At 37.1% G+C, this 11,877-nt stretch overlaps 1 protein-coding gene across 3 annotated transcripts in view; it reads right to left on the reverse strand.

Moving 5' to 3' along the window:
- ENPEP (glutamyl aminopeptidase) overlaps positions 1–11,344 on the reverse strand; it is a 51,240-nt gene extending 39,896 nt beyond the window's left edge. The window contains exons 1-2 of one of the 3 annotated variants that reach the window (XM_063310430.1): positions 10,399–11,344; positions 1,289–1,430 (exon numbers count right to left, since the gene is read on the reverse strand). In XM_063310430.1, coding sequence (XP_063166500.1) covers positions 1,289–1,430; positions 10,399–11,036 — 780 coding nt within the window. In that variant the 5' untranslated portion in view covers positions 11,037–11,344. Of the gene's footprint in view, positions 1–1,288; positions 1,431–3,212; positions 3,310–10,398 lie in introns of those variants that run through there. The other 2 variants (XM_063310432.1, XM_063310431.1) reach the window with 2 other exon arrangements.
- Positions 11,345–11,877: the final 533 nt, after the last annotated feature.

The following is an 11,877-nucleotide window of genomic DNA, read 5'->3' on the forward strand; positions in this document are numbered from 1 at the left end:
TGTCCTCACTGTAGATCCGTGTCAGGTGGATCGGTGAGTTGATGTCTCCTTGATTCTTAGAATACAGCTTGATGTTATCCATATAGAAAAGGTGGTTCCACTCTTGACTTTGTATCTACATCCAGTCCATGTGATTATCTGGCTGAGGGGGTTCAAGCCTATGCAGAACAGCAGCGAGGACAGTGCATCACCTTGGTATATGCCACACTTGATGGCCACTTGCGCAAGCTGTCTTGAGTTGACTTCCAGTGTTGTCTTCCACAGTCCCATTGAGTTCTTGAGGAAGGTCCTGAGTGTCTTGTTGACTTTGTATAGTGCCAGGCATTCACAGATCCATGAGTGTGGCATTGAGTCATAGGCTTTCCTGTAGTCAATCCGGGCTACATTCAGATTCTTCCGTCTAGACCTTGAGTCTCAGGCAACTGCTCTATCTATGAGCAAATGAGCCTCTGGTGTTGTTCCCAATGCCTTTCTGAACTATGCTTATGTACTGGCTAATATGGTCCTTGGCAGCTATGATGCCTGATAGGACTTTCCATGTTGTGGGGAGACAGGTTATTGGCTGGTAGTTGAATGGCTAGATAGCACAGTGGTTAGAGCACTGCCTTTGATGCAGGAGACCAGGGTTTGAATCCCTGCTATTACCTACCTTACCAATAGGGTTCCTTGGGCAAAGATGTCCTAATGCTTCACCTGCCTACCTTGAATATGAGAGTGACACAAACTAAGAAAGTCATTCTAGCTTGGACATCATCCGGATTAACAAGGTAAGTGCCAGATATTGGGGAACCAGAACAATCTGACAATAAGTGGGCTACTGGAACAAACCATACATGGACTAGACAAGAGAACCTGGAATTGATGGGATGCTACTACAACAGTAGATCTAATGAGAAGGAATTTATGAAACATATGAGGGAACTATGGGTGGACAGAAGACCTTCATCCACACTAATTGATAAACAGCTAGTTACCCAATGCTTCAACATAGTGAAGAGGAAGCTGCTCTCCCAACTTGAGATAGACCAACTACACATTACATCCCAGACTCAGGAAGACCCAGAAGAGCAACTGGAGGTACAGCAGGCTCCCACCCAGATGCTACACAAGGAAGGGCAATGCTGATCATGAAAGACCCTTACAAGGGAACAATGAGTCAGATTGGGAAAGGGTATGCTAATGTATTGGTCCAAGTTGCAGGATATATTACCAGAGGGAGAGGGAGAGGAGAGGGAGAGGGAGACAAATTTATTTATTTATTTATTTAAGGGACAGTCAGAATACGTACCTCCACTGGCATGTTTGATAGTGCTTTATAGTCACATTTATGAGTAATAGATATCTTATATGTTGCTTTTTTGTTAGGTTCATCAAAGCAAGGAAATGATTTTCGTGCATCAGTTGGCTCATGATCAGTGGCTGCTATGTATCTTTGGAAAATAATGAAAATAATTGCATTAAATCATTATTCATGAATATTTGGAATAATTTCTTAGAAGAATGAGGACAATGCTTACTTATTTCATTTGAATAAAAAAGGATATCAGATTCTTATGCCACATGTCTAAATAAGACAAAGAGTTAATTCTATAAAAGTAATATTACTAAGCTTTCAATAACATATTGATAGTAATAGTAGGAGGATGGATAGATGGATAGATAGATAGATCAACACATATAACAAACAAGACTGAAATCAAAAACCAGGTGCTATGGCCTTTCAAGCCCTTTCAGTCTGTGTGTGTGTGTTTGTGTGTGTGTGTGTGCGCCTTTTGAATAGGTTTTAGCAACTGGTCAAAAACAACCAGGAACATGTGCATAACAACATCATTCGTAACTCTTCAGTATCTTTGTATATCTTCTTCCCATTGTTCATGAAATACAATCTAACAGCAATCTTTTAATAACCTGGAATATTGGATACCAAAGTTCATCTGGAAACCTATTGGAACAAATTGGTATGATGATGTTTCTTATATCAATTCATCTCCAGAGAATATAAATGACTGAGGTAAACTGTTACTAAAGCTGTTTCCAAAGTTAACATTAAATATCTTCACCCAAAGTTGAATTATGCTTTTCTTAACAGCGTTGTGTACAGTGGTGGCAATTGATGGATGAGAAAATACAACCAAATGTGTCTTCAATTCATTTAAAATGTTGGTAATTTTTCAACCACATGTTTGCAAATACTGTCAACTATATAAAAGTAAGGGAGGGTCAGAACAAATGTAGAAAAAATAATAAGAGAAAAAAACCCATAGATCGTAATTTTTCTGAACCTTTTAAGTTTGCCTTAAGAGTCAATTTGTCAATGTTCTAGAGTCCTTGGCTTGGTCTTCCAGTTTTTAAATGCTTAACAATTTAAAAACTGGTCTTAAAACTTAGGTTAGAACATATAGCTAGGATTTTCATCATTTACTGATGAAATAAAGGAATCTATTTGGAAATTCAGGCACCAACATGAACTATAGCTATTCAGTCCCAGTGAAGATGGCCTGCTAGAAAGTGAACTAGAAATTAAATTTGGAGTAGATAGCCAGAGTATGGATAGACAGGAAACTTTGTGCCATTTCCAAGGTTAGAGTAATGCTGTAGACATTGGAAAGGTCTTAACTAAAATACACTTTGTTTTGGAAGATGCTGATTGCTATCCAAACCTTTATATAGTACTCCAGCGTTCCTGCTTCATCCCAGACTCTGGGACTGTGCTGGACAACTGAGATATTAAAGAACCTGATACTCCACCATGTCTCTAATACACCACCTGGCCTATGATGGTGATCAGATCTGTTCGATGGAATCTTTGGTAATCAAGGATGCTGCTTTTTTAATTATCTCCACCCATGGATTCTAGTCCTTAGGAACCCTGGTTCAGGAGTTTTGGATTCAGTGATCTCATATTCCAAGAGGCATAATTGATTAACTTGGATTTTGGGGGAAACGTTACTGCCTAAGCTGGCTTTTCTCTAGATGGTATCCAAGTGAGTGTCCAAGTGGTGCTCTGTTGGGACTTTACAGTTAACAATACATGAGTGCACTCCAACTTCCTAGTTAGCTTTTAATCTTCTAATTGTTAGATTGTTTCTCTCTGTTTTGTCTCTCTTCTCTTCATCTTCACAGTTGTCTATGGTGCTTCTCATGTTTTGAAAGGATAAACTTTTGAAAGGTCTGTCTACGGAAAGACTCAGCACATGGTTAAAAAATACTACCTTCCCATGTAGTCCATGGTCTCTCCATGTCTCCTTCACATAGTAATAATCCATAGTAATAATCCAAGGAGTGGGAGAAACCCTGTTTTACAGCTTCACAGGAGATAAAGACACAGAAGCTTTGTAAGCTTCCAGCATCTCTGGAGATCCAATGCAGGCCTATGGAGCTGAGTGGCAACTGGAATGTTTAGCTCTTCCTGTGTTTATTCTCAGTCTGAATAAACTCAAATATCTAAATCTGGTGTAACCTTCTTCAAAAAAACAAAGTTCAGCAATACTGCATCCTGGAACTTTTGTCACTCAAAATGTGGGAAAGCATAACAATATTGTTAAAATAAAATAGCATCAATCTATACAAAATATCATTTTAAAAGCCAACAAGAAAAGAACTCCTGTATATTATTCTTTTAAAAATCCAAAAATGCCAGGTAAGAATCTTCCCAAATTCACCTCACCTGAACTTTCCTACTGTTATTTTTTTATTCCCCTCTTCCTTTAGTCTATTAAGCTGTACTGTATTTGGTCTTTAGGTAAGTTTACAAGTGATGTTAAATATTTGATTGATTGATTGCATATAGCTTCCTAACTAACAGGATTGAGACCATGTTGTATGGTGAGAGGGTTTTAACCATCTTCTTTCATGCTTCTTCTTGTCTCAGTGAAGAATATCTCCTAAACTGACTATCTTGGAAGAAAGATCCAGTGATGTTAACAGACGTTTCTTTCCTAGACAACAGAAGCTTCCTTTCTAGAATGGAGGAATTTTGTTATGAGGATTAGACAGATGGTGGAGGGGGAGAATTAACATCCTTTCATATTGATCCCAGCCCTGCTTATCAACATCCCCCCTACCAATGATAACTCCTACAATTAGATAAAAAAGCAGCCACATCAACTGCATTCTCCTATTTATCATCACATCTGTGTTGGTCACAGATTTTTGAAAATCAACCTAATACAATAAATATGTACTAATAAGGATGTAATTTTTTTAAAAAAACAAGATAGCTGGGATAAAGTGGAAAGAGAATAGATTCATTGTTATTGTACAGAAAAAGAGAAAGGAGAAAGAAGGGAAGATTCTGCTGGAAAACAATGACAGAGGGGAAGGATTTTTAAACTATTGCAAAAAAAAAAGCATGTAAATAAAGTATTGAATTTTGAAATAGAAATTCAAAAAGGAATTTCAGATTGAAAATGTTTAATAATAGTAAATTTACTCTTTGTATCAGATTAAGGAAGAGAGAGAAGGGATCCTACAGTCAGATGTTACTGTGAATTCATTAAAGACGTTAAAGCAATCTAAATTTAGGTCAAAATCCATATTCTACAAAATACAGAGGCATTAGAGCAAGAAAAGCTATCAATTACTTTCAAAATGTATAACATGGTATTACCATAAAATTCTAGTCTTCTCTAAATGACCTGTCTTGTCCTTGTAGATTATACTATAACCTCTAAGCTGTAATAATGAGAACCATAAGGTGAGACTCACATACATTCTGAATATTATTAGCATGCATCTGTAATTGCATTCATCTGTTGTTCCCAAAATAACCAAAGCAATGATAAATTACTACTACTTTTTATTTTTATTTTTACCGAACTCAGATTTTCAGTCAATCTGTGATCCTAATAAATTATCCAGTTCAGGATCCATATATGGAGATGCACCAACTACATATTTTATATCTAAGTTTATATTCAAAAATCCAAAGTGGTATAACTGTCTAATATTAAATATGAACAACCATTTATAAACCCTTTTTTAGACTAAATTGGATGAAATTTCAGCAATAGCCACTAATGAGAGGGCAGTACCTATCAAATTACAGACTAATAGGTATACCAGTTTTCATGCTAGATGATCTTCCATTTCATAATTTGTTTGCTTTTTTTTTTTAAATAAACCACTGATAATAAGTTATTGCGTGGCAGAACTGGATGACATTTGTGGACAAAATAGATGTTTCTGTAGAGATCAAGACTGCCAAGGTTTTAAACAATTTTTCAGAGGGTTTTATGTAAGAACAACTATTACAGCTCCCCCCTCCCTCCAGACACACAAATTGCATTTATTCCAATTTATTTCTTTAAAACAAAATTCAACTTGCTGGTAATCACCTCCATGCAGAAATAAACTTTCACAAGTTTCAGCTAAAAGGCATCCTTGATAGAGTGAGTGGATATTTCATGCTTTGTGGTCTTAAATCACATGAAGGCCCTTCCCCTCTTGATCTCTATACATGTAGGTGGCACTTTACAAATGGCTTGCAAATGGAGAGATAATATGGCAGTGCGGTGCAATCGGACTGCATTTAATATGGAGGAAACGTTAAAAAAGTTTCCTCTCTCAAGGGATCTGCCTATAGAACTAGATACATACATACATACATACATACATACATTATATACACACACATATAGCCTCTTCTCTTTCAGGATAAGCAATATTATGCAGAATGCAGAAAAGAAGGAAGAAACAGTAGGTCCAAGAAAGTATGAGATAAGGAAAAGAAAGAACCATAACTAAAATGAGTTTACACCAACACCATTCATTACATCTCTCTAGATCTTTCTATCCTTAGAAACCATGCTTGCTTCTATCATATCATTTTACCACTTCACCTATTGCTTCTGCCTTCTACACTTGTCACCTCTCTTTCTGAAGTTCTCACCAGCTCCATCTAACCACATACACTATCCATTCTTCTTGACTCTACCTATTCTTATTTTACTACACACACTCCTTAAATAACTCATTCCCATTGCATTCAATTTATATAGTTTTTACTCCATAACCCAAAGTGAGCAGCAGCACATTCTTACAGTATATATAGTCATTTTCACTTTCTTCTGACAAACATTCGTTCTTCACAGCAGATCACATACTACCCATTACTTTTCAACCAGTATTGACATGACTTAAAAATTTTCCATTTGTTTCTGCATCTTCAAGAAACATTCAACCAGGATACACACATTCATGTACTTGCTCTCATTTTTTTTCCATATGTGTAAACTGCAATTGTTCATTCCATTTTTCCCTGTTAAACATACAATCGTCTTTGAAACATTAATTTTTAGATTCACATTCTTCATTATATAAATAACAATTATCTAACATTTGGTTGACAGCCAACAATAAAGCATTATATACAAAAAAAGCACATCTCAGGACAATAAATATCTAATGTTACCACATTCTTTATACATTTATCCATCAATGAATTAAACAACTAATGGGATATTACATTACTTTGCTTGCTCCCTGTTCAGTGTTGGACTATTCACTAAGCATTCCATTCATTTTCATGCATGTTTTACTTATGATGTGTACCATATTTATTGTATTCAGCAACAAACCAATTCTCAACTTCATATTTCTGCAAAACTTTCTATAATTCCAGCCTATCTACTTTATCATGCTCTGAATCAACAAATTTGCAATAAACTTTCTTTCTCATATTTATAGCTTTTACAGTGACCTGCTAAAGAGAAAAAAACCAGCCTGTTCTACCACCTGACTAAAACGAAGCTGCACCACATTTGCCAAATTTTGCTCAGTGTCACCTTTTGGAAACTTTCAGCCAGAATTCTTCCAAACAGCTTCATAGGAACACTTAATACACTAATCCCTTGTTGTGTTTACATTCTATCTTGGTACAACGAACACTAAGCTAGTCTGGCACAGATGTAGTACTCACAAACAGGTTAAACGTCACAACTACTCCATAAGCAAGTCATTCCTCTAGTAATGTTATTTATACGCGCAATGTTACAATTCCTCATCACTGTCCCAGCACTTCTTTTCCATCATTTTGTAGATGCTAACATTCATACTATTCATTTCCATTCTGTGTAAATTCCTATACATATCTCTACTCCTTTTAGCATTTTCTCACTTCAGTTTTATCTAGAATCATTTACTCACTTTTATTTTTAATTCCATTCATTCTGCTAGTTCTTTAAGTCTAGTTTATCAATTTCTGAAAAGAAATATTTCCATCAAAATTATCCTGCATTTTCTTTCTTCTAATCTTAATTGTATTTTGTTCTCTTTCACTACATTCTTTGTAACTTTATTCTTCTCTATATTCACATTATACAATATCTTTCTCTCTTCCTTATTTCTTATTTACCAATTGTTCTCTTATATAAAATTTTTCCTCACCCACAGCTTCTTTCACTTCATCATTCCAAAAAGCATTCTTTTTCATACTGATGTCTTTTATCACAAACCATCACATTAATCATGCTTTTCAGTTTATTCCTTGCCACATGTACATATTTTTTTTTCAATCTGTTTAATCATGTCTGATTCTCAAAGACTGCCTGGACTATTGCCTGCAGTTTTCTTGGCAAGGTTTTTCAGAAGTGGTTTGCCATTGCCTCCTTCCTAGGGCTGAGACAGAGGGACTGGCCCAAGGTCACCCAGCTGGCTTCATGCCTAAGGCAGGAATAAAACTCACAGTCTCCCAGTTTCTAGCCTGATGCCTTCACCACTGCACCAAACTGGCTCTCACACATATTTATTTATTTATTTATTTATCTATCAAACTTTATCACTGCCCATCTCCCTCCAAGGAGGGACTGAATAGACATACGCTGAAATCATATATAGTACTGAAAATCAACAGATATTTTAAACACGGAAGAAATATATATGGATGTACATTCATTTCAACCCCCAAGTAGCTACATTTAAGTAGCTAAGTAGCATCTCTTCGTTGGTTTGGGGAGCTTTTAAACCACCCTTCCCAAATAATATTGTCCAGGCTTTCCCTACCTACAACTCCTAGGATTCCCAACAAGCAGATAATGACAGCTGTAGCCTCAATACATTTGATGGGTGCTAGCTTAGGGAAGGCTGATACAGACAAAATTAGAAGTTATGTTCCAAAGTACCCATTAGAATATACCAAAATGTGGTAAAAACATGTTTTTACATTATTTAACTTTCCTAAGTGTATAACAGCTTTGCTAGAGAGGGTAAAAGGATACTTTATTGGTGCTGTTACTGAGTACACATCCCTTAATGGTTTTGAAAGGAAGACTAAGATCAACAAATGGCTAACTTGCTTTTCAACTCCTTTTCATCGAATTAGCAGATTACCATAAAACAGATGTTCCCTCTTCTACTGTCTCTTAATAGTCCATTAATTCTCACATGCAGCAGGGACTTGGCAACACATCACTGAGTGTGTACATTGAGAGCAATCCTGCTTTTTTTTTTTAGTTAACAGTCTGCATAACCTATTCTGTGTCCACAATCCTGACTCGAATTTTAATTTATCTTCTCTTGCTCTATGTCTCTATAGAGCTAAGAGTTCTGATTTCCAAACCTCTGTCAATCGCGCAAAATAGAGACTGGTTTATGGCTTGTAGATGGAAGTTGAAAGAGTTCATGGATGGAATCAGATAGTGCTAATTGACTGCTTTATAGTCTTATAGGACTATCAAGACTACAAATTAATATATTTCCACAGTACAACTACCTTCAGTCTTCAGTCACTCAAAAACAGAAGACAACCTACAACAGGGACTTTGGAGATCCTGTAGCACCACATGACCTACACAATTTTCAGCCTCACCTGTTCCTCTGAATGCCTCATTAAAGTTCATTTTCCTATGAAAAACTTCCTAAGAAAAGTTCTGAAGCATCTATAAGCATCTCAGTACAAACAAGGTCAAACAAGACAATACATATTGTGTATACCTGAATCAGGCCTTGGAAAACTATTTGTTTCTTATTGTTCTAGGCTTTGGATACAAAGAATGACTGTATCAGTACTAACATTGCTTCACCAATCTACACTCTTTCTTATTTACAATTCTGACTAAATGTGGGAATGAAGGACGAGCTCCCACTCAGGCGGCAATTCTCACTATTGCAGGCAACACATCCAAGTAGGACTGAATGATGAGAGTTGTAGTCAGATATCTGGAGACTACAAAATTGGGAAAGGCTGGACTAGGCATAGAAAAATTCCAAACTGTGGAGTCCTTAGTCCTCTCTGAAAATTCCAATTCCACTTCTCTCTGAGAATTCCAAACCTTTGGTTGAATATTTATTGTACTTTCCCTGGAAGCAAGTAACATTCACTGTGATGGAACAAATTTCCAATTAACCAATAGATTGTAAGATTTTTGGAAACAAATGTTCTCTGTGCTATGGCTGTAGACTTCTACAGACAATGCAGCATATTCTGAAAGCCTGCAAGATAGAATTCTGCTCCCTGCAGGAAACCTGCAACCACAGCATCCTAAACATATGGCCGCCCAGCTTTTGCTTAAATATGTCCTCCCTGGAGTACTCTGTTCCATCATTTAACAGCTCTTGTTTGCAATTTCCACTCATTACTTCTAGCTCAGCCCTCTGGAGCAACAGAAAGCAAATCTGTTTCAAAATCTGAGTATTTCTCAAAGCCTTGAGGACTTTAGTACACAGGCTAAGATGCTGAGATTTCCCACACCCTGAGAACTTGTGTCACACCCAGTCAACACCTCCAGTCCCAAAATCCTGTTTCAAAAACAACTGCATTTTGAAGTTGTTGTGATTAGGAAGATGAGAGGCAACAACCAGATTCCTATCTAGCCTTCCACTGATACATTTCTACTTGTTTAACAATAGTCAACTCTTAATATGGATGCTGCCATGTTATTACCAAACAATTATAGATCAAGATACATTACAGACAGCAAAAGGAAAGAATTGATGCATTAAAAAAAAAAAAAAAGAAAGGCTTCCTGGATGTATTTTCTACAAAAACAATGCCATCACTGTATGAACAGTAAATTTAACTTAGAGTATCATATAATTTAAATTAAACTACCAGACATATCTTTCCAGTCTTGGAACATTCTGTCTAACAATATAAAAGTAAGATAAAGAATAGATGTATATTTTATACAACAAAAGCACAAGGGATATCTGCTTATTTTGTCACCTTTGTATTCTGTAAATATGTGGTAAATTGTTAATCAAAAATAAACCATATTCCAGGAACAACCATCTCAGTGTTGCAGCTGCCATGACCCCATTATCGCTTTCCTTAATATTCATTAAATTTATACAAAAGACCACAGTTCTGTGGTGAGAAAAGGGAAGGTGTAAGGTGGAGAGAAAGAGAGAGAATCCCTGTGCAAAAATTAATAGTGCAAATATGTTAAAAGAGAGATTTACTTGATCTTTCCATCCTCCTCATAGCTTGTTCTATAAAATCCAACCAGGGAACCATTCAAATGGCCTCTGAACTTCATACTCAGGAAATAGTTGCTGGGATGTAAGTCTTCTTCTGCCTCTATTACCACATATTCCTGTGGTTCATATCCAAAGCAATGCTTTATAGGAATGACCTGGCCTGAGAATGTCCTGAGCTGAGGCATTTCCGTGATCTTCGTTTCTCTCAGGTGAAGCCATAAATGCCTGGTCATCTGTTCTTCCAACCTGATGGAAATATTTACCATTCCGGTGTACACCTCGGCTTCCATCTCAGGAGTCAAGTCTAAGTCATAATGAGTTGGGTTAACATAGTGGGGCAGCCTGAAATTTGTCCAGGCTCCATTTTCATTATTTTTGGCACTGCAAAACACTCTGGTCCCTGGAGCAGAGGTTGTTTGTGATGTCGTTGGAGCAGGTGGTTTTGTTGACACCTGCCCATTGCCTTCTGGAGGGTGGCAGGCCTCTGGTTTTAATCCTAAACCTAATCCAAGTCCCAAAATTAAGCCCACAGCGATTACCACTCCACAAATGATGCCCACGTGCTGGCCTCTCATGCAATACATTTTGGATGACTTATCTTCAATATCCATTCCCAGCATCTCCCACTCTGCTTACCAAACTTAAACTTAAAACAGACACATCAAGCAACAGTGCTGCAGCTTGCTCGCTCCCTTCTCTCTCTTTGGCTGAACGGATTCCACTGTATTTAATATGTTGTCTCTTCCTCTGTCCTTGTTGTCTGCTCTTCCTTTTGTCTGCCTCTCTCCTCTCTCCCTCCCTTCAGTTCCTTCCTTTTAGACACTCAGTTAATAAAAAAGAAGTTTGATTTTTCCAGAGGAAAATGACTGGTAAAGCAGGAATCAGTTCAGGAGAGAAGAAAGAGGAAATGCTCACAGAAGAACATTGTAGCTGCTGCTATTTGCCTTATAAGCAGCACAGCCCCACCCCCAACTCCTCCTGCTCCGGCCAGAGTTAAATATAAAACAGTGCTGCGTTAATCAGCAGTTGGAGATGATCAAATGCCAAAGCTCGGTCAGCAGCTTTCTAAAAGACCACTCACTGCTGGAGAGGTGTAGCTGATCAAAAAACGCAACCTTTGTCACTACCTTTAACTTTTCCCTCCAGCTCCTTTTATGAGCATGGATCTCCTTGGACTTCCACCTCAGATCTTTGTGAAAGAAAATCCATGTTCTTGATTAAAAAAAAAAAGTCCCTTCCACTTCTCAAAAACCACAGTTCCCCCTTCTATCTGAGTTTTCCCATTCTGAGTTGAAGAGCTTTTCTTTCAGTTTTTCTATATTCTGTTATTCCAGGTGGTTATAGAAAGAACACGAAGCTGTGAATGCAATCTCTTTTCTTCTTCTTTCTTCTTTCTCCATTTGCTTCAGACAGTAAACGTCAGTTCTTTTTTTCTCCACACACAGAAAGTCAAATGTAATC

Source organism: Candoia aspera, chromosome 8 (assembly GCF_035149785.1).
Source record: "Candoia aspera isolate rCanAsp1 chromosome 8, rCanAsp1.hap2, whole genome shotgun sequence".
NCBI lineage: Eukaryota > Metazoa > Chordata > Lepidosauria > Squamata > Boidae > Candoia > Candoia aspera.